This window comes from Lactuca sativa, chromosome 5 (genome assembly GCF_002870075.4).
Source record: "Lactuca sativa cultivar Salinas chromosome 5, Lsat_Salinas_v11, whole genome shotgun sequence".
Lineage (NCBI taxonomy): Eukaryota > Viridiplantae > Streptophyta > Magnoliopsida > Asterales > Asteraceae > Lactuca > Lactuca sativa.
Genome location: NC_056627.2, coordinates 224,912,365 through 224,936,716, shown reverse-complemented (window position 1 = coordinate 224,936,716; position 24,352 = coordinate 224,912,365). Strand labels below are relative to the sequence as shown.

General features: G+C 38.2%; 2 protein-coding genes and 1 non-coding gene across 6 annotated transcripts; 1 reads left to right on the top strand and 2 right to left on the bottom strand.

Annotated features, from left to right (window-relative positions):
- Positions 1-10,441: 10,441 nt before the first annotated feature.
- LOC111886587 (CBL-interacting serine/threonine-protein kinase 6) lies at positions 10,442-12,181 on the bottom strand. The gene has a single exon (XM_023882834.2). It carries the CDS (start codon positions 11,920-11,922, stop codon positions 10,639-10,641), a length of 1,284 nt encoding a protein of 427 aa, XP_023738602.1. The 5' UTR covers positions 11,923-12,181; the 3' UTR covers positions 10,442-10,638.
- Positions 12,182-12,210: 29 nt separating this feature from the next.
- Positions 12,211-22,944, top strand: LOC128134079 (uncharacterized). 4 transcript variants are annotated; one of them, XM_052771487.1, is made up of 2 exons: positions 12,211-12,344; positions 17,968-22,944. In XM_052771487.1, exon 2 carries the CDS (start codon positions 21,472-21,474, stop codon positions 22,846-22,848), a length of 1,377 nt encoding a protein of 458 aa, XP_052627447.1. In that variant the 5' UTR covers positions 12,211-12,344; positions 17,968-21,471; the 3' UTR covers positions 22,849-22,944. The 4 variants fall into 4 exon arrangements, with proteins under 4 accessions (XP_052627447.1, XP_052627446.1, XP_052627445.1 ...); XM_052771486.1 differs by lacking the exon at positions 12,211-12,344 and adding an exon at positions 15,912-16,203 and having other exon boundaries at positions 20,019-22,944; XM_052771485.1 differs by lacking the exon at positions 12,211-12,344 and adding an exon at positions 15,912-16,203.
- LOC111886623 (small nucleolar RNA R71) lies at positions 22,123-22,229 on the bottom strand. Its single transcript, XR_002848511.2, has one exon. It is a non-coding gene; the product is annotated as a small nucleolar RNA R71 (small nucleolar RNA).
- Positions 22,945-24,352: the final 1,408 nt, after the last annotated feature.

The following is a 24,352-nucleotide window of genomic DNA, read 5'->3' as shown; positions in this document are numbered from 1 at the left end:
AGTTCATGACACAGAGACACAAAATTCGAATTTTGCACACAAGTTTCAAACAAACAAGCAACAATTTAATAGAAACCAATCTAGGCTCTGATACCACTGATGGGTTTTAGCCATAAGAACTTTCCTATGTGCGCATGCAAAACCTTAATGCTTGGATCTAGGCTTTCTAATTAAACATGCTTTTGAATCCAAGACTTCTAATGACTAATTAAGTATAAGAACAATACAAAATCAGATCTAGAAGTTTACCTTTGAATCTCTTGTTTTGATCTTGTTGTCTTGGAGCTCTAGAGTCACAATTATCACTCCTCTAATGGCTTACAAACACCAAATAGCAAAGAAGATGATTTGAGAGAGAGGAGAGGGAAGAAATTTGGCCAGGGTTTTCTTCTTTGAGAAGAGATGCCGATTTCCCTTAGCCATGGGGTCTATTTATACTTGTAGACTCCTTAAGGGTTTCACCCTAAACCCTAGTTGGATAATCTTTCTTTAAAGCAATCCAAATCCTTACCATAGATAAGCCTTGGATGATTTTGAGCTATCCCAAGCTCTAGAATCCTTCAAATCCCTATCCCTTAAGGATTTACAGTCTAAAGTGTAACTATCAAACAACTGACAGTTTATACCCTCTTATTTAATTAATCTCTTTAAGTCACCAAATTAATACTAATTAATTTATGACTTATATTAATCAAATAACAATATTATTATTCCTTATATTACTCTCGTAATATATTAATAATATTTATTCTCTCATAATAAATCATCCTATCAAGTTGCTATGGTGAAGGCAACCCAAAAGGACCATGCACAATCGGGTCAAATACTTGCCTAATATAGTTGCAGCCTTAGACATTATTCCAACACCTCATGCTCAAGAGGGACTTTAATCATGACCAAAACTGAAACTTTATGTTACTAGAATCCAAGGATGGTCCAGATCTGAAGTTACAACCTCATATCTAGCCCTTAGATCATCTTTCCAACTTAATATCAAACCAAAAACCCTAAAACTCAACCAATAGAAGAGATTCACAAGGAAAAAGGCGATAAGGTTACCTCTAGAAGATGATAACTGAGATAGGAGTTAATTCCCATACTCTACTTGCTCCAATCTCCTTCTCCTCCAAGCCTTCTCCCTCCAAAGATCCTCTTTTCAAGCTTCAAACACACAATGGGCACAAACACACGCGTATTAGGGTTTTAAGGGGCTCTCAAAGACTGCAAAGAGGCCAAAGGAGGCTGAGGCTCCTTTAAATAGAGGTATAAACCCTGGGATTTAGGGTTTCATCTACCAGCTCCTACTCGTCGAGTCCCAATATGGACTCGTCGAGTAGGTCACTTAACATGCGATCCCACCCCGCTTCTACTCGACGAGTAGGTCAACCAACTCGTCGAGTAGAGCTTAACCCAATAATTCTTATTTAAACAATACCTGAGAATCGGGGTGTTACAATATGTTTCATGATTATTATAATATAATAAAATAGGAAAAATCAGTCGATCGATCGTAAATCGTAAATATAAGTGCGCCAAAACTGTAACATCCCAAAAATACAGGCCAAAAAATTCGTTTTAATTAAGTTATTACATAAAGCCATCAGTATAAAAACATTTATAATAATATCTCATGTCAAAACCAAAGTGTCAATAATAAAAACATAGTATCAGAAAACCATATCAGAGTGTAATCCCAAAGATCTTGTGTGCAGAAAACATGGTGTGATGCGTTGCGATCAAGCCAAATCCTTCCCTTTGAAAACGAAGTACCTGAAACCAAAACTGAAAACTGTAAGCATGAAGCTTAGTGAGTTCCCCCATCATACCACATACCATACAATCACATAGCATACATACTAACGGGTAATTCTGGGGTGCCCGACCTACCCATATCAAGCTATTGTAGGGTGCTGACCTACCCATGTCAAGCCATTCTAGGGTGCTGACCTACCCATGTCAGGCTGTTCTGGGGTGCCGACTACCCTCCGGTCTATCTCAGTTGGCAACGGGGACTATTTCACCCCTACCTCTATCATACAATAACAAAATATAATCATACGGTCAGGCATATCTGGAGTACTGACCTACCCTTCGATCCTAACGACCGAGTCAGGGAAAAGCTATTCCCTGCTACTACCATTAACTCACATAGCATATCTCATAAGCATACCAAGATAATTATCACAAAGACAATTATCTACAAATTACTCTTGTTGGTGGGCCGACATTGTGGCCTTAGACCCACCCCTACTGGAATGTAATTCACCTCACACTGCTGAAGTCCCGTAGATATAATCCCAGCTGCTGGATGACAGCTTCCCGAACTTTCAATATCAAAATAACAACCAATTAATAATTGGGATCCACTACATAACCATAACTACATACTTTGGGTAATTACTACATTACCCCAATCTTGGCTTTATTCAAGCCCAAGGCCCAATACATAGGCCCAAAGTCAAACTAGGAATTAAGGCCCAACATATGGCCCAATTTTCCAAACTGGGCCCAACCTTTAAAAGGTCTTACCCTAAGGCCCAACCATTAATTCTAGTCCAACAATTGGCATTTAATGGCTAAATGTCTTGTAATCATCTAGGCCCCAAACTATGGCCTATCTATGGCCCAATTTTCCAAATTGGGCCTTACCTCAAAGTCCATTAATTATTCTAGTCCATTTGCTTGATCTTGGGTGACTCATTAATAACCCAATCATCAAGGACCAATAGAAAGGCCCAACAATAAACCCAAGTGAAATTAGGGTTTCACATAAAATGACGATTAGGGTTAAGTGTTTCTCACTTAACCCATTAAGGACTTAATCCATTAAGTCCATCACTCTTCTAAATAACTCATATGGTGTGATTGGGCTTAATGCACACTTCCATACCAATGGCCCAAATGTGGGTACCGATAAGTCGAAGCCCATAAATCCAATATTAGGGTTTTCTAAACCCTGATTAGGGTTTCCAATCCCATCTTAGCTCAATAGGCCCAAAACCAAGTCCTTAAGCCCATTAGGGTTTTCCTTAGGTCAATTAGGGTTTATTACACCTATTAGTCACATGTTTGGCCTTTTGGGTCCATTAGGGCTTCATTAGTCCCATTAGGGTTTAATAGGCCCATTAGGGTTTTAGTCCTTTGTCCAAACATCCAAAAAAACAATCCCAACACAACTAAGCACACCGCCACCCGACACGGCGGTCGGTGGCGGCAGCCACCACCTCACGGTGGTGGTTAGGGTTCCTTTTTCATTATTCCAATTTATGATTACATTTTACAAGGCTAAATCTCAATTGTAAACATACACTAAAATATAAACACACACACACAACCACCTAATGGTGGCCGGCGGTGGCGTATGGCGGCAGCCATGATGGGTATCTTTTCCATTTTCCGGCCATCAAACAAACCCCACATGACACCTACTCCAATGTAGCAATAAACAACACACACCAAATAACGCACAACCACCTTCCACGGTAGCTAGTGGCGATAGATTAGGGTAACGACCCTTATGCACTTTGCTCGGAATCCGGAAGTAGCCACCCACCTGGTGGCGTTCAACGAACAGCAGAGACACAAGAAGGCGGCATCAGCGGCCAATGATGGGACAGAAGAGGAAGAAGGAGCGGCTACAGTGGGGGGAATGGAGGTTGCGCCTCCAACGGAGCACGAAAACGAAGACTACGAACGCTGCTCGACTGGCTTCTTACTGTCACGACGTCGACTCCTCAACTTCAGCTCATGTCGGTAGCAACGACAGTGGTTCGACGAACAACGTGACGAGGTTGGCCCTTGTCGTTGGCTGCGGCAGAAACAGTAATGGCAAACTCATCCTGGTGGTTCTCCGACAGCGATAAGAACTCGACTCGGCGGCAAGGTATCAGCCTCGAACAGCAGCGGCCGACTGAGTGGTAGTCGTTGGTGGCCATGGATGATTGGGGGATGAAAGAAAACAGGTGGTGGCGGCTGAGACATAATAACTAGGTTTAGGGTTGATAATTTGTGAAGTTAAGGCTATATACCCGACTCCTTCAAAACATATTCCCATAACAGCAACTATGGTCCCTCCCTTCTAAAATCATTTCAAATGGAGTCCAAAATTTACCTTTTTTAAGCCCTGTCATCTAAATTCCCTTCAACTTAAGTCCATAATTTACCAAATATACCCTTATTCCTGAAAATCCTTTTCAAGTTCAGTCCATAAATTACTAAACAACCCTCAATATTAAAATCCATTGCAATTTAGGTACAATAATTACCAAACAGTCCCTTAGCCTCCAAAATCTCTTCAAATGAAGTCCTAGAAGTTACCATATAGCCCCTGCCTTCATAAATATTACAAAACTAATCCGGAACATACACTTTTAACCCCTCGACTTCTAAAAGTGTGACAATTAGCTCACCGAGACTAACCTTTGATATATAATTATTTATTTTAGGGCCACTATTTGTTCATTGATTTATTTATTTATCTAATAAATAAACGGGGTGTTACAAAAACCTATATATATTATTATTTATTTAAGAAGTACACGTTGTCCCGATCCCGAAAATATAAATTCCGTCGAAATCCGAATCTATATGAATTAGATATGATTTTTATAAGATATAAAAGTCAACCGCGCACAACGAATGTATGACGAAAAAAGTTACGAAGAGAATGATTGACTTTTAGCTAATGCGACCAAAAACAAAATCGTAGTACTCCTCAAAATAAAATTTTTGAGAAAAAGAATGCCAAAAACGAAGTCCGTACGAGAGAGTTATGATTTTAGCAAAATTATTTAATTTTATAAAAATATGGACAAAAATATAAATTCAAAATTAGCCGACGGAGTCTAAACAAACGTTGTAGATCTCGTCGATAGCTATACGTGGATATAAAGAACATCAAAAATGAAGTTCGTGTGAACGAGTTATAATTTTAATAGCACATTTACGTATTAAAATAAAGTGTAAATCATGTATACGTATATATATATATATATATATATATATATATATATATATATATATATATATATATATATATATATATATATATATCATTAGAAAGGTATCGGCGATGCGGTCGTTATAAGACTAGTGTTGAGTACTTTCGACATTAGTTATATACAAATATCATTAAATCTATTTAAAATAGTATTATAAATGGGTGTTTAGTTATTTAAGTAAATATAGAGGGTGGTTTTTGAAAATTCAAATACTATAAATAAGAGCATCTAGGATCTCATATTTCTTGCACCATTCTCTTGATTCAAGAGTCTTTCTCTTCTTATCCCCCGAGCATTTCGGTCCCTCGTGATTTGACTTCTCTTTCTGTAGTTTTTAGTATAGTAAGGTGAGCGTTGAAGCGCTGCAAGAATCTTGCTTAGAAAGATTCAGCAACGAAGTTCTGCCCATGCAAAGTCCGACTCCTAGCTAAGTAAGTTATGCTACCCTACTTTAAATATAACTTATAATATCGTCATTATGAACCTATAAATAAAATTTATCAGTGACTCAAAGTCGTTATACTGATTGATCTATTTATGGGGATGACATCTAGGTTGTGATTTAGTGTGGTGTTTAAAGTGAGATTTCCAAACAGTATAATTTGTATACCAAACGGACCCTACATCCGATATGATCCTACCTGGTTGTTCTTTACTTGATAGATTATGAAATAGACTTTGACTTAATGATGAATCTAAACTAATAATTAGTCGCAATAAAGATTAGACTAAAACTTAGCAATAATAATGCTAGGTTTCGTCAAAGGAAAATAGAACTGTTAGAAGCGAAACGCTGCCCGAGTTTGGAATCATCACTTTAACAAGTGAGTGCATACTTACTTTCATCTTACACATATATGAAGTATTTTATTTAAGGGAAAAACGACATACGAGCCCAACGAAGTTTCCAAACCGTTAAAAAAACCCCAATCATGTTTTGTCCGTTCAAAAAAACCCAACAAACTTAACATTTTGTCTAAAAGCCCAACTAAGTTACACTTTCCTGAAAATCAAATTAGAGAAACAGGCGACGTGGCTTATTATCGTATCGGGAAAATGACTTGTTAGACCAATGCAGTTTCCAAAACGTTTAAAAAACTCTAATCATGTTTTGACTGTTAAAAAAAAACCAACGAACTTAAACAAAACAAAATTGGGATTTTTTGAACGGTTTGGAACTTTGTTGGACTTCTTAGACAAAAAGTTAATTTCATTGAGTTTTTTTGAACATACAAAACATGATTGAGACTTTTTTAATGGTTTGGAAACTTCGTTTGGCTTTTAAATAATTTTCCCTTTATATAAATTACGTGCTATGTGTGCATATTATCTGTATACTTGCTATCTATGTTGGATGAACAATTTTATATATGTTTTAAATGATTTAAAATGTATATGTATTTTATATCTACAAAATATGTTGGGTAAAACATGGGTAGATGAATGATGAGGGATGAAAGCTGATATAAATGAACATTGGCAATATGTACATAGTGCCATATAGGTGAACATTGGTAGCCCATGACCTAGTACCCTATAGATGAGCATTGGCAGCTGCGCCACAACCTATAGATGTTTTTGATCTATGATGTACTCTAAACATCCTAGCAGCTGCGCTCTAAGGATAGTATCGGCAGCTGCGCCTAATAGAGAACATCATAACCCTGTCAGTTGCGCCTAATAGAGAATGTCACAATTCTGGCAGCTGCGCCTAAATGATAATATTGGCAGTTGTGCTTAATAGATAATATTGATAGCTGTGTCACTGGCAACGATGTACTTCACGCCTACTCCTTAGGAAAATCCTTAGGACTGAATGAGTGAATGATAAATGATTGTTAGGGTAGATCCTTAAGAATAAAGAAGATAATGTGGATGGGTAATTGGGTTGATTGTTTAATGATTAAATATAATTATATTATTGTGGGTTGAAAACCCTATGTACTCACCAGGTTTTCCAATCTGACCCACTCGGTTTATTTGTATCATATGTATCGATATAAAGCTACACTACATCGAGAGATTAAAGAGATGTAGATCACTAGTGTAAAAGAATGTAAGGTCTATTTATGCTTATGTTTATGTATTGACGATGACATCCCAATGTTTTAATATAAAAAAAATACATTTCTTAGGAAATGCTTTGATAAAACCTTTATCATGTTTTCTGGAAACAAATTTCCGCAACATTGTTCTTTAAAAAGGATACTCTGATTTTAAAATAAACATAAATAAATTTTTTAAAATGACCGTGAATTTGGGGATTTCACATATTCTCTGTAATCACCACTTTTCATTAATAAAATCATCAAGGCAGATGATCATTATCACCTCCCAAAGTTTTGTGCCGAAGATCTTAGCAAGGATGAAGGGCTTTCCTTATAAATCACTGTGTAATTCTCTTTACCATTTACTATTGCACAATTCGAACATTACAGTCTCTCATTCAGTTTGGTTGATTAGTACTTGTGTAATTTTTGACCAAAACAACATGTATTTTAAAATGAAGGAAAAATGCGAAACATCTAATAAACAATGTGACATGTTTATTGTATTTAATGTACACATGTATTTTAAAATTTTGGAAAAATGCCTAGTGTAAGTCTTGAGTCTGTGACATTTAATAAACAATATGACATGTTAATATTTAAACAAATTAAAATTGTTAATTTATTTGTAGCTCATCTAAGAAACAATTGGATATTTCTAATGATATATTTGTTGAGATACCAAATATCTCTAATGACATATTTCTTGAGAACCAAAGAAATGATATTTTTATTGGCTTAAAGATTAACATGTCACATCGTTTATTAGATGTCTTGTACTCGAGACTTACACTATGTCTTTTTCTTTCATTTTAAAATACATGTGTACATTAAATTCAATAAACACCGACAATACAAAAAAGAGAGTCATTGAATTACTAAATTAACAATAACAAACACTCATAATACAAAAATGAGAATCATTGGCTTACTGGCTAATACGCCATACCCTCAAGGATAAGTCGCAGTTTCGACTCTTGCCTCCGTTTTTTTTTTTTTTTTTTTTCATTTTAAGTTATTACACTTTAATATATATATATATATATATATATATATATATATATATATACATATATATATATATATATATATATATATATATATATATATATATATATTGATGAGTAACTAGTGGTTAAAATGAAAAAAAAAATAATTGCAGATGGGGAACAATAAAAATGTTGGGCTAAATGTAAACTCATACATAAATATTAAGAGTTAAATGCAAACCGAGAAAAATACGAAACCGACATATCATCATGACTCGTTGGCAACCCACCAATGGCTTGAAAATAAAACGTTTTTCTAAAATATAATGACAACCGAGAAACAAAAAAATATAATTAAGACTAAAATAGAATAAGATTATATATATATATATATATATATATATATATATATATATATATATATATATATATATATATAATGAATTTTATGGCATAAACCTTAGTTTTTATTATTTTTATTATATAATAGATCGTTTGACTTTCGGTCAACTGCATGTAGTTTAGTTAGGCCGAGTGGTATACATACAATGACCAAACTCATGGTTGAGCTGGCCACGAACAACGAGCGTGCACATCACCCCGTTGTTTCGTGGTTGCCCGTTCTCGTGGTGATTTGTGTTGGCTACAACGGATTTAAACGCCCAATTAAATCGAAGCAATTTCAACGGCTATTTTGACCAATTTCATAGCCGTTCAACGACTACTTTGTTTAAAAAAAAATTAACCAATTTATTTACCTATACATACAACACTTTTACTCATTTTTTACATAATTCTTTTCTTTCTTTATACACAAACTATACACTACATCTTCACAACCAAAAACCATGGATCCCAACCAAAATACCCCTCCAAACTACAGAAATCGCAAACTCGATAACGCTTTTGCGTTAGATACAACCCCTCGTCAATTCCCGACAATGGAGTCACCTCAAGGCGGTTTTATCAATTTGCTTCAAACCGGTTCACCTATCCAACAAATACCACTTTTCCAACAACACTATCAACTTTTTCCGTCTTTCCAACAACAACAAATTTCACAACAATACCAACAATTTCAACAATTCCAACAACTACAACAACTCCAACAACAAGCGTCACAACAACAACAACCACCAATTTCACAACCACCACTTTCGCCGGATTTTGTTGCGGAAACGCAACCTTCACCACCACCTCAACTAAAAAAGAAAAAAGGAAAAAAACCCGGCCCGGACCACTACCACCCAAGAAAGGGCCCCATGGACAAAATACGAAGAAGAAATGTTAGCGGAAGCATGGGTGGCGGCTTCCCAAGACCCAATTGTAGGAGATAGTCAGCCTTACGAAAGTTTTTGGGAGAAAGTCCGAGCCATTTTCTACGAGTTAATGGAAAGTGAAACTCAAAATGCCGATCAAATTACGTCGAAATGACGAGATATTCGACTAAAATGCACCGAGTTTAGAGGAATCTATAACAACCTCCTAAACATACGCAAAAACGGCTCGAACGATTTTGATGTTTTCAAGGCGACCATGGAGCAATTTGAAAAAACAACTCCAACACGCAAAACTTTTCTGTATATGAAACCGTGGTTAAAATTGAAAGACGCTCAAAAATGGAAAGAACAAACGGAATGAACTTCACAATCTTCCGGTTCCAAGCGTTCGAGAAACCCCGATGGAACTTCCCAACAATCGGACGGCTGAACACACATCGACATCAACGACGATCCGTTAGATCTTGAAAACGACCAACCTCTTCGTTGACTCGTTAGAAGAAATAAAGCAAAAAAAATGGCTTCAACATCTTCGAACTCTAGTGTTATGGATATGTTTGACGATAAATTTGATCGATATGTGCAGCTTCAAGAAATGAAGGTCGAGGTGATGACTCGGATGAAGTAAAAAATGATAAAAACACAAACATCATTTCAAGAAGCACAAGCGACGATCCAAATAAAAACCGATATGAAAATCTTGAAAATGAAAGTGGACGAATTCGAGGGCGAAAACTTGGAACTTTTCCTCGCGATGAAAGAGTCGGTTCGCGCCTGACGTAGGCGTATGAGGTAGTTTATTTTGTTTATGGTTGAAATATTTAGGTTTTTTTAATGGTTTTTTTTTTTAATTTTTTTTAAATTTTAAGTAATGTAATTTTTATTTTTATGGTTTACTTTTTTTTTTTTCAATTAATGTAGTTTTTATTTAGTGTAATTTGGTTTTTTAATTTAATGGAAAATTAGTATTAAAAAAATAATTTTAATGTATTTTTGAATTTTATTTTAATAAAAAATAAGATAGAATGGTGTGTTTAATGGTAGGAAATGTAGTGTTGATGCGATGAATATATTGATGTAATGATAACGAATAATTTTATAGGAATAAAATAAGAGTACGAACATGATATTGATATTTGTTTTTTTTTTTTTCACAAAATATATAAAAATACATTGCAAAGCCAAAATATCCAACCCTTACCACTACTCAACAAAAAAGACATGCTGAACAAATTCACTACCACAATAATTTCATGATCCAATATAATAATATGGAAATCACAAAAAGGTACTGATAATGGAAACTAATTTACAAATATAATTATCCCGGAGTTTGTTTATCGGTCGACGACGTCCAGACAATGTCCTTAAGCGCCGGCCGGAGCTCTTTACTGCAGAACTGGTTGTACTCCAGGGTGTCGCCGCTTGATTTCTTCACCTCCACCACAAACAACGACGGCGCCACCGCCCAGATATCTGCGGCTATTCCTAACTTCCCTTTTCTTCCTATCTCATTGCCCTGTAGTCTCAAACTGCTATCGTCTCCGCTCTTCTTCACGCTGAATTTCACCTTCTTAGCCATCTCTTCAAGCTTCGACAACACAACCTCCGCCGGCTTCGTCGTCGCGAACCTGATCTCTTGTTTCTCCTCTCTTTTCTTCTCCTCGAATAATGGAGACAGATCAAAACCTTCCGATAACGAAATTATGTGAAACGCATTCAAAGTCTCCGTTTCCTTGCCTTTCAGATTCCCGACGTCGTCTTCGCAGATAAATTTGGGGTTTTTCGGAGCTGCCTTTTTGAACCATGGAGAATCCATGATTTTGGAGATCGTGCATCGACAATCCGGATTCGGATCGAGCAATTTCGTGATGAGGCGGCGTGCGTCGGATGAGAACCACGGCGGACACCTAAAATCACCTCGATAAATTTTCCGGTACATCGCGACGACGTTTTCTTCCTGGAAAGGTAAGAATCCGGCGAGAAGGACGTAGAGGATGACTCCACAAGACCAGATATCAGCTTTGGCGCCGTCGTATCCTTTTTTGCCGATAACTTCCGGTGCGACGTAAGCTGGAGTACCGCATGTTGTATGTAACAGTCCATCCTGATGAAGATGATCGGAAAAAGCACTAAGCCCGAAATCCGTCACCTTCAAATTGCCTTCCTCGTCTAATAGTAGATTTTCCGGCTTCAGATCTCGGTGGTATACGCCACGACTGTGACAGAAATCGACGGCAGAAATGAGTTGCTGAAAATAACTCCTTGCAACGTCCTCCCGGAGCTTCCCTTTCTCAATCTTCGAAAACAATTCTCCGCCTCTAACGAGCTCCATGGCAAAATAAATTTTAGATTTACTGGCCATGACCTCGTGAAGCTCGACGATGTTCGGATGTCGTACCATCTTCATCACCGAAATCTCTCGCTTAATTTGATCCATCATGCCGGCCTTTATCACCTTCTCCTTCCCGACAACTTTCATCGCCATGCTCCTCCCAGTCTGCAGGTTTCGCGCGTGGTACACCTTCGCAAACGTTCCGTGCCCTAATTGACGTCCTAGTTCGTACTTCCCGTGCAATACACCGTTGTTCCCGTCCTCCGACATCACTTCTGCAGATGTAGAATTCAATAAGCTCCAAAATCAACACCACAATCACCGAATCGTAAAAAGTTCACCCGTCTTCAACGTGTTTCCGGTGGCAATTTCTGCCTCCGATGGGTTTGTTCACCCTCCCACCGTTAGACAGCCGCTCTTCTCCTCTCATCTCTCTGCATTCCCTAACCGGAATCAATATCTCGAAACGAATTTTGAGAATTTTGTTGGTTTGTTTGGGATGTAAATATACCGGCGAACTTTCAGGCGCCTGATTTCTTTTCGAAACGATGGTTGGAAGCTTTATATAGGCGGTTTTCATAGAGGCGAAGTACACGTTTGTCCGTTAGATTTAGGGGATGTGGATCCAACGGCTGCATCTCTGCTTGTTCCGTGATGAGTGACACACGATGGCACACAAAAACAAAATTGAGGTGCATTATTTTCATTTTTAATTTAATCTCTGGTTATACAAAATAAAATAGGAATTAACTTTTTCCTAACTTTAATATATTTATAAGTTGAAAAAGAAAAACCTAACACTTTATCTAAACTTTTTTTTTTTTTTTTTCTAAAAATTGACAAAATATAACAAATCTTCAAATTAAGCATCAATTTTGGTAGGTCATTTGTGAAATACTCAAAATGACATTGTTTTACGTAAAATTGTTAAGATTGTGATTTTATTTAGGATTTTTTTTATCTTTACAATATAGTAATTATAAAATCGGATTAGTAAGATCATATTAAAAATTACATGGATATAAGTTAAAATTATTTTTTTCCAAAGAAGATATAAGTTTAAAACATAAAAATACATTGTCATATGAGTTGACTGGAAGATTAGATTAAGATCTTAAAATCTTATAAAAAATCTCCTTTGTCATTTATAGTTTAAATATGTGAAAAAGAAATAGAGGTAAATGGGTAACGACTAAATTCTGATTTTAATTAAATGTTAGGATTAGATGTGGATCCCAATGTCAAGATCCTAAATACGATGCTATGATAAACTCAATCATAATACGATCCAATTTGCTTATCAAAGATAGAAAGGTAGGTTCGTAAGATCCTACAATGATAATCAGAATATTGATAGCTTTGGTTTTTAAGTATTTATATTGGGATTAATCTATTTAATAAGACCCGTACCTAGGGACGGACACAAAATTTTATAGTATAGGTTGCACGGGAGAGTTAGCAGTTGCACGGTAGTATAAAAAATAAAATTTTCAAAAATTTTCGAAAAATTTTCCATTGTGGCCGGAAAACTTTGGGGTTGTCGGTGCCACCGTGGACCACCCTTAGGTCCGCCCCTACCCGTACCAAAAAATCCTACAAAATAGGATAGAATGGAACTACGAAATGGACCTAAAAAATAGACCAGAAATGAGAATGTGGAATTACAAAATATACCAACAAAATAGGCTAGAAATAGAAATGTGGAATGAGCCTAAACACTTTAAAAAAAAACACACAAAAAAAACACAAAAAGATAATGTTTCCCCTAACTCAAATTTTTTAAAATTTCCACCAAATTATTAAATTTCCACAAAATATTGCTATTGGAAAAAAAACCAATCACATTTAATATTTTATTTAAAAATCCAACAAAAATTATAAAAATTCTTGCACCTAACTTTATTTTTCTATTGATGCGACCTACACTTGCAACTCCTGTTCGTTTTCGTTCTCTAGTATGGCGCTAGAAGGTATCTGTAAGGTCACAAGAGAAAACAGCCGTTAACCGTTCCCGGGAAGAGGCTCCCGGAAGAACGCTCCGAAGGTCAAGTTAGATGAAGTTTGTGGTGTTTTCAGTGAAAATTGCTCTGAGAAGATTGCTTACCTTTAGGGCTCCTGAGTGCGTCCTTTTATACTTAGCGACCCTGCTCGTCCGTACGAGACATGATCGCTTTTAGGGGACAAGGTCAGAGGTACTGATTGGAGGATTGTGCGCCTCTTTTTGTCAGAGTACTGCCATTAATTCTCTGATCCTTTTCCTTGTCGCTTGACCGTATCCTTTGTCTTGACGTCGGGAGCATCCTTGGCGGGCGCAAGCCTTTCACTGAGGCGCCCTACTCTTAGGGGCGCTAGCGGGCGCTGAGTCCGCTTCTCTTGGCTCGGCCAAGGCGCTAGGTTTCTCGGCCGGGCGTGACTCTTCCGTGCCGGCTTAGGCACGTCATCAAGTCCCCCAGTCTAGTAGTCGTAGCATTGTACTACTTGATATGACGTTCTGGGCTTGATATCCTTACACGTGTTGTTTCCCCGTTCGCCCGCTGTTCCGGTTTTAATGGTGACATGACCGCTCATGATGGCCAGCGGTTGCGTCATGGTGTTAGACATTTTGAACATACAGTCCTTTCCGTTTTCTTATAAGAGTGTTCATCATAACCTCTTATCTACGTTTCCTTTTCCTTTATATTCTTCTTCTTCAACTCCATTTTCTTTTCTTTCATGGCGAGTCCCCAAGCATTGTGCCCTCTGCTTTTGAGTATTCATATCTTGAAACCACATATGGTCTCACTTCTCTCGATGGTGTGGAGTTTCCTTCACCAGGTTCTTCTATCGTCTCCCACTCTCTCGGAAAAGTCGGGATCTACCAAAAAACCCTAGATGCTGGCCTTCGTCTCCCCTTAACTGATTTCCAAGAGGAGGTACTTCAAAAGGATGGTTGCAACGTTTAAATGCTAACACTAAATGTTATGAACAAGGTTGTTGCTTTTGAAATGATCTATCGGGCTAACGGGTATCTTCCTGATTACTTCGTGTTTAAGTACTTCTTCCGCTTTTGTTGCACCGACGATAAATACACGTTTTCTGTTCATCAGGGAGGACATACTCTAGTGCCTGACAGTCGAACGCCCAAAAACTGGCAAGACAAGTGGTTTTGGGTCAATCAGGGTTTGGTGGGTAGCGGACGCTACCGTGCTAATGCTTTTGCTGATACTATCCCCAAACTCCTTCCTCATAACCAGGGCGTGGCCGATTTTCTTAAGAATGTCCAGGTATCTCCCGAGGATTATTCCGAGGCCCTTCTCTCATGTGTAGGAATGAGCCCGTCTTGGAGGCGTTGCGGTAAAATGGCAGTTTTCTTCTTCGTCGTGGGTGGTAAGTGCTTGTGTTTTTCCTTTGTTTATCAGCGCTAGGGTTTTACTATTTGGAGGTTTTCCCCCCTGATTCTTTCTTTGATGTCTTAGTATTTCCAGGCAACGAGTCTCATTTGTCTATGGATGAGGTGCTTCGAAAACGCTACAAGGGCAAACTGGAGTATCGGGAAGTGGATCTGGTCGATCGTCTTCCTCCTCCCCGCTGCTTGGATCAACTTGCTCTGACTGCTGCTATGCCTATTCCTTCATCGACGAGTGAAGATCTGTCGTCTGCCAAAGTGGACCCCCTTGCTGTTTGTCCTCTTTCCTCCGTCATGCCTTTGGGTGGTGCTCACCATACTTCCTCCGATGGTGACGAGGATAGCAAGGATGACGTTATCGCTGATGTTCGGCGGCTGCAAGCCAAGCGGAACGCCATTCTGGCCATGGGGGAGGCGGTTACCGGTGCGCCTAATGCTGCCAAGCGAGTTCAGACTAGGTGTAGCTTTTCGCGCCTCCTGAGTTCGATTTCTTCGTCACCGGCGGCCGTTGTTGTAATCCTAGATGATGACGCTCAACAGTCTGAAGGGATTGGTGGGGCGCATAAACAGTCTGTTGTGTTGGATAAGGTGTCTAAGTCCATAACTATTTCTAGTATGTACTTGACCAGGTTTGGCGTGGTCGATTTGGGTTGCATGGCATCATGCATTTGGATAGACTAAAATGAATGAAATAACACTTATGGTTTATTAATATATTATAAGTTCTAATATATTAATAATATCATTTAATTAGTATTGATCAAGAATTAATTAAGTGATCAAAAGGTGACTAATTAAATATATGGGTTGATTATGTAAATCATCCATACTTGTATATTGGGCTAATGCTCCATGGATTATCAAGTTGGGCTAAAACCCATAGGATGCTCCATGGTGGTTATCGAACCTATGGGTCATGGAAATGAAAAGTCATGACAATTAGGGTTTACATGGTGTAACCCTAATTGTAACACACTATATAATGATCCTTATGTTCACCAAAATCGGCACTTAAGCAAGAAAGAAGAGGGCTAGCCGATTTCAAGTAGTGTGACATTTCTCTCAAAGTTTATTCCACGTGTATTTGGTGTTGTGTAAGACATTTGAGGCATCACACTTGGGGTGCTAGGCTCTCAAGATTTTCAAGGAATCCAAACCACTACAAGGTATGTTTCTCTAGTTAACTTTTATATTGAAAAGTTCCCCATGTATGCTAGATAGGATTATGAACCTTGGAAATCAATTTTGCATGTATCTTAGTCAAACATAGATCCAATGTTTCTAGGGTTGCATGAACACCTTAGGAGTGTTAGAATGCTCAAAACCCTTTAGTGGTATCAGAGCCTAGACTTGTTTGTTTGATACTTGATGCAAAATAGCTGAATAAGTCAAAATTCTTGCTGTCTGCACAAGGGACTCGCCAAGTCCATGGGGGGACTCGACGAGTCCAAGCGTATCTGCAACCAACTCGGCGAGTCAGTTCGTGCACTCGACGAGTTGGCCAGGCAGAGTGCAGATTTTCGATTTTTGCTGCTGGAAATGGACTAGAAACATTACCCTAAACTGTTTTGGTGTTTTAAAACTTGTTTTAGATGGTGTAATGGTTGTTCTAATCAATTTACAATGGATAATATCATAATTCCATGTTTATATGTGTTCATATGTTCTTGAAATTTTGATATGAATATTCATGCTCTTATGAGTTCTTGCAAGATCATAGAAATTATGTTCTATTGATTGGTAGTTAATTCATGATCATGATGTGTTTTAATGGAGTCCATAACTTGTCCTCAAGTTATGGATAACCAAAATTCAGTTTGTAATAAATCCATTAAAAGAACACATAAGTTACAAAAAATGAAGAGTCTTCATTTTTAATAAACAATAACTCATAAGTTATGAATTGAAAAGTTTTGTAAAGTTACAAAACTTGCCCTCAAGTTTTGGAACATGTAAACTCATCTATTAAACTTTCGTTCCAACCTCTAGAATTTAAAAAGTTAAAATTCAACCCTTATACTCTATAATATTATAAGTTTATATATATATATATATATATATATATATATATATATATATATGTGTGTGTGTGTGTGTATGTGTGTGTGTGTATGTATGTATGTATGTATGTATAATATCAAGTCGTTTTACTGTTAGTAGGCATCATTCACGAAGCCAATCTATAAGGGGGGTATAAGGTTGTTGCCTATAAAATGGCAGCTTAATGGGTGTCCACTCTCACCTACCGCTTCCTTGATCGGTGGGGGGTCGTTAGCCGAACGGGTAGGACAATGACTTAAACAATTCTCATTAAAAGTATACTGATTATTATAAAGTAACTAAATGTTTTTATAAATTCCCAATCTTAGTTACTTTAGGAAAATGTGAATAAGGTGCTAACCCATGAAATTACACTTTGCATTTTGATTAAGTCATTAGTGGAGCGTGTGTGGTTAACTGGCACACTAACTTGGACTTAACAAGGTAGGCAAAGGGTGACTTATGGTTTTTCATAGGTCGGTGGAGCGCATGTGGTTAACCAACACATCGATTGAGTGAAAAACATTAAGGGTACCAAGTAATTTGCATGGTTACTTCACACCTTGTTTTGTGATCCTCAGCATCCCAGTCACAAAACCTGAAGGGCACACTCGAGATTAAAACATGCCATTGAAAAGTTCAATGAAATTTAAAAGAATCTAGGAGTTTCTAAAAACCAATTAAAACCTAATAATTTATATTTTTTTTTTCATAGTGGAAATTGGTGAATCGTCATTCACCTAACTTTCAAATATGTAATAGCTTAGATTACGACATCCCTCTTCTAAGTTATAATATATTGTGATTGGATCCTAGCCTTAATATTACATTTGAGTGTTTTATTAAGGACTATCCTTTTATCTAAACTAAACTTGTTTTCTTCTTTTCAGATGTCAACCAACAATGCTGCTTCTGGCTCAAACCCTATCGGCTCCTTCTCTCTTATGAAACTTTGTGGGAGAGTCATCTTTGATGGATCCAACTTTATGGATTGGATCAAGAACATCAGGATGGTCACTCGGTATGAGGACAAGGAATATGTCCTCGACAAAGAGCTTAAGGTACTCGAGCCGTCTGTCTCTCCTGAGGAGGTCGCTAAATATGAGGCACATGAAAGAGATGCTACCAAAGTGGCATGCATCATGTTGGCTAGTATGATAGTCGAGCTCTAAAAGTCTTATGAGGACTACTATCCTTTTGAGATGCACCAAGATTTGATGGACCGCTACCATCAGAGTGCTCGTCAAGAGCGAATTGAAATCATCTCCTCCATGATAACAACCCGGATGAAGGATGGTGAACCCATCACGAGCCACATGCAAAAAATGTAAAGGTATGTGGACCGTTTGCTAAAGCTAAATGTGAACTTCCCCGAGGAGCTAGCAATAGATATCATTTTGCACTCCTTACCATCGTGTTATGATCAATTCCGCATGACATACCACAAAAACAAGGAGGAAGCTACCCTCAGCAGGCTTCAAGGACTCCTAAAGACCGTTGAAACAGGTCTTAAAGGTAAGTCGGTTGTTACCACTCCTACTCCTACTCAAAGCTTCGCCCCTGTCCTAGCAATCGGGAAAGGTAGAAGGAAAAAGAGGAAGAACCCTTTGAAGGGTACCAAGGGTAAGACCCTTGATGGCTCCTCTTCAAGTGGAACCAAGAAAGGTTTCGTCACTCCTTCTTCTGACCCAAAAGAGGCTGAATGCTTCTATTGACATGAAAAGTCTCATTGGAAGCGGAACTGCCCAAAGTACCATCAAGATATTAAGGATGGGAAAGTGAAACCCACCCATGCAGGTATTTACACAATATTGTCTAATAACTCACCCTATTCTTACTCTTGGGTCCTTGATATAGGTTGTAGAATTCACATATGTTCTGATTTGCAGGGACTAAGAAGAAGTGAGAATGTGGAGCATGGAAAGATAAACTTGATCATGGTGAATATGAAAGCTTCACCTGTCACCAAGATTGGAGTTTACTCTTTGTTGCTAAGTAGTGGGTTTACATTAGATTTGAATAAATGTTGTTACTCACCTGAAATGGCAAGAAATATTATTTCCTTTCATGCTTTGTACAAACAAGGGTTTACCTTTTCTTTTGATAATGAAGTTGGTGGAATAAATTCTTTCTTTAATAATGTTCTTTATTTTAAAACATTACCTTGTGATGGTGTGTATGAAGCTGTGTCTGTTGTAGATAACCTATGAAATAATGTGTTGTGTATTGATTCTTCTAATAATAATAACTCGGATAAAGCATCATTATGGCATTGTCCTCTTGGACATGTAAGCAAGAAACGCGTATGCCAACTCCAAAAGTATGGAGTCTTGGAGTCATATGACCTAAAGTCAGATGATAGTTGTGAATCATGCTTACTTGGAAAAATAACAAAGTCACCCTTTACTAGTTCTTATGCAAGGGGTGAAGGTTTGTTGGATCTAGTGCACACATATGTGTGTAAACCCTTCAAAACTGCCACAAGGGATGCTAATCGTTATTATGTGACTTTTATAGATGATTATAGTAGATATGGTTATGTCTACTTAATCAAGCATAAGTCAGAGACTTTTGAAAGGTTTAAAGAGTTTAAACAAGAAGTCGAGAATCAATTGGGCAGGAACATTAAGATGCTTCGATCCGATCGTGGTGGTGAGTATCTTAGTACAGAGTTCCTCGACTATCTTAAGGAATGTGGGATTGTCCCACAATTGACACTTCCCAGGACACCACATTTGAATGGGGTGGCTGAGAGGCGTAATCGAACCTTGTTGGATATGGTTCGTTCCATGATGAGTTGAGCTTCACTACCAATCTCATTCTGGGGGTGATATTGCCATATTTATACTTATTTTTAGGCAGTATTTAAGTACATTTTTATTAATAAATTGATAATATGTTTAGAATAATGATACTTATGAGTTTAAATTGTTATTTTCAGTCAATACAAAAGATTTTCGAAGAGAGGGACCAAAGGTGACAAAATGGGGAACATGGGAGGCTTGGAAGACAAGAAAATAATAAATTCACGATAAGAGCTAAATTCACGACGTGGCGATGAAGCCCACGACGTGGCACGGGTGTTCCAGAAGATAAACATCGCGACGCGGAGGATTTCCTTGAAGGATACGGATTGCTTGAAGCCCACGACGTGGCGCAACCTAGACACGACGTGGCGCGGGTTTTTGAGGATTATATAAGTCCTCCTGATTATTACGAAAAGGGAGACTTTTGGCAGAAGAAAAAGAGTTCCAGGAGACAAATAAGAACGAAAGAAAGGTTCTGGAAGAGGGTTTTCAACACCAAAAGAAGTAAAGGTTTATTTTTAGAACATGTCTTTTTATTAGTTTTAGCTGTGTTAGTTTAATTACTATAATGAGCAGCTGAATCTAGCTACTCTTGTTTAGCTAGATGAAGCTTTAAACTCATGAATAGTTATATGATTATGGATTGAGCTTAGTTGGTAAAAAATTGCTTGTGTTTGATTTGTATAACCTAGCATGTTAAAATTTGTTATCTAATTGCTTAATTGCATGTTCTGTGTAGCTTAGTGACCATTAAACTGCATGAACCTGTTTACCTAATAATTTAGTGAATATTGAATTGTTAGAGCTAGGATTGACCAATCTTAGTTAGTAATTAGAATAAATAAAGTTTAGCTGTGCTAGAGAACGTGAATTGTGATCATAATTGCGTTTACACAACAATTCTTACCTAGCATATTTACATCTATAATTAGTTCTGTGTTTAATTATGTGTGAACATACATGGTTTGACATGAATTAGTTAAGTATTGGTAAGATAGAACTAAATTACTAATATAACTAAAAACCAACTTAATAATCCATAATCGTTAGCTAGTTATAAGGGAGAAGTGGATTCAAACTAAACAAGAGTGTGTTTTTACTTATTGAATTTGATTTAAGTTCATCTGATCTTGTAAAACCAGATAAAACCCCTTATTAAACTTGTTAAATAAATTAGGTTAATTTAATAGTAAGTAAATTAATTAGAACACCGTTCCCTGTGATCGACACCCGACTTACCCTAACTATACTGTAATCTGACTAGGTACACTGCCTATAAGTGCATAGATAGTTAAGTTTGTTAGGTTATAAATATTAAAATTAGTGGGTACTTTTGTGCACATCAAGTTTTTGGCGCCGTTGCCGGGGAGCGACTTAGTTTTTAGTTTATTTATTTGCATTAAATTAATCGATCCTTCTTGTGGGGTCAAAGCCACAAAAAGTTAATTTTTCAGCAAAATAAAAATTTTCTGTTAATCACAGAGTCCACGACGTGGACAGACAAAATTTTTTTAAATTTTAGTTTGTATTTAGTTTTTCTTATTTTAGTTCATTTTTACGTTTTAGTTTAGCAAGTTGCAGGAGTTCATGACCAGAAGCTCAAACACACACTTGGTGCCACCACTGGAAGACCCCGAGTCTGCACTTCACAAGAAAAAGACGCCCTTGCAAGAATTGAAGTCAACTTTTTCTAGGAAACCGGGAAGGAAGACAGGAGAGTCAAGTTCATCAGCGAAGCACAAGAGCAATCTTGAGCATTTGGATCATACACCCGTGCAAACCGAGTCCGAATACGATACCGAGCCAGAATTTGAAGAACACACAAGTGAACCCGAGAATGAGCCAAGGAACGAGATGGCAGCAGTTGAAGAAATGTCCATGGGAGCATACAAGAAGCGGATCCGAGAAGATATGGGGCCCGGTTTAGTCCAACCCGCAATTCCTGCCACTGCCACATTCGAGCTGAAGGGACACATATTGACAGAACTGAAGGACATCCCATTTTTCGGGAAGGATCATGAGGATGCTTTTAAGCATCTAGACGAAGTCAACGACATTGCAGATTACTTCAATGTCCCAAATGTCACCAGAAATACAGTCCTGCTTAGGATGCTTCCCATCACTTTCAAAGGAGCTGCTAAGGAGTGGTTAAAAGCACTCCCACCGGGTATAATCACCACTTGGGCTCAAATGTGTGAGCAATTCCTGGACCAGTTCTGCCCGCCATCCAAGATAGCCAAACTCAAGAAGGCGATAGCCAACTTTGAGCAACAACTGGGGGAGTCACTATACGAAGCATGGGAGCGGTACAAGGGCTTACTCAGAAATTGCCCTCAACATGACCTAAATGTGCATCAAGAGATGTCAATCTTTTATGATGGGGTCAATGTGATGACAAGACAACTCCTTGATTCTCAAGGACCGTTGACAAAGAAAAATCAAAGGGAGGTCAAGGAGCTAATTGAAGAATTTGCGAAACACTCCCGCGAATACCATAACCCGAGGCAAGACGGAAGCAAAGGCAGTGGAGGGGTCCAAACGGAAGAAATTGCAGCTGTCATGGCCATGCTAAATAACATGGATCGCTGGATAACAAAAATGGACCAGTCGATACATGCCATAAGAGTGGGGTGCGAGCGATGCAGTGGTCCACACTTGACCAAGGACTGCAATGTGGATGAGTTTGGGAACAGAAAAGCTCAAGTGTGCTACTCTAGAGGGGATAAGTTTGATGACGACTGGAGGAAACCGAAGAAGGAGTGGCTGCCATATGAAGAGTATAAGAAGCAAAAAGAAGAGAAGTATAGGCAGACAGGTCGAGGCCTTTATCAAAAGGAGCAGCCACCCACCGAGAAGAAACCCGACCTAGAGACCATTTTGATGAAGTTTATGGAGGCTTCGAAAAAGAGACATGATGCTACGGATTCCGCTATCATGGAACAACAAACATTGATAAAGAACTAGCAAGCCTCCATCCATAACCTTGAAGTACAATTTGGTCAACTAGCCACTTTAGTTCATGAAAAATTGTCCCCGAAGAATCCCGAAGTAAAAGCCCAATCTCACGTAATGGCCATCGATACTGAAGAAGATACAATATCTGAGTTCCTGGAGGCGTTGGAAGAAGAACCGCAGCAGCCCAAGAAATCAAGGATCGAAAATGGAGAAAATGCTGAACCAGGCTCGCCACGACGTGGCACTCCTCTGGCCACGACATGGCGCAAGTCTGAGAAAAAAACTTTTGAGCCTATTTCAAATTATCATCCACCTATGCCATTTCCCACCCGCGCAACACTTAATCAACTGGAGAAGGAGCATTTAGAGTTTGTGAAGCATGTGAAAGGGATTCCAATTAATACTCCCTTTGTTGAGACCTTATCCAAAGCTCCCGAGAACCAGAAATTACTGCAAGACTTGATAGATACGCGAAGGCAATTAGAGAAGCAGTCTACAGTGATTATAAGTGAGCGAACTTCAAAAGCTGTGTTGGGAGAAACACCAGAAAAGATGGGGGATCCTGGACGCCTCACTCTTCCATGCGAGTTTGGGAATAAAATGAAGGTTAATGCTTTAGCCGATTCCGGGGCTAGCATTAATCTAATGCCTTTTTCATTTTATCAAAAATTGGAGATTCAGAAGATGAAGGCTACAAAAATGAAGATTCACATGGCGAATCGTTCGGTGACACAACCCCGAGGCATAGTGGAGGATATTTTGGTGAAAATTGGAAAATTTGTTTTTCCAATAGACTTTGTAGTCTTGGACATGAAAGAAGATCCGGATGTTCCGATAATCCTTGGTCGGCCATTGCTTAACATTGCTGGTGCCCTTGTTGATATCCGCGAGTCCAAGCTCACTTTGAGGGTTGGGGATGAACAAGAAGTCTTCGGGATAAGAGATGACTTTCAAGAAGATAAAGAAGAGGTGTTCACAATTAATGAGGAGAATGAACTAGAAGAGCTGGAAAAGCTTATGGAAGAAGAGATAAAGGCAGTTCATCAAGACAAGAGGACAAAACCAAGGGCATCTGTTCCGTATTTGATTGAAGTCATAGCTTACAAGAGCCCACCTTCTTGGGTGAGCGAAGAGGAGGAGGAAATGACAAGTGATGAAGAGGAAGTCACTTCAAAAGTAACAAGGCCGGTGGTGAAAGAAGAGGAGAATGCTATGGAGTGCAAGGAACAAACAAAGGGCACAAAACGCAAGCATGAAGAAGATGGAAAAGCTAAAAAGGAAAATTCAAAGAAGGCGTATAAAAGAAGAGTTCAAGCTTATAAACGGCGGTTCAAGGAACAAAAGATCCTGGTGGTAGACTCTTCCGAAGATTCAACGTAGAAGGCACGGAGTCCAGCTCAAGACTCCAAGAAAAAGAAGCGCTTCTCGGGAGGCAACCCGAGTTTGGTTTGCAATTTCTTTTTAAAATTTTCTTTTCTTTTCTTTATTTTTAATTAGGAAAGACATCAATTCA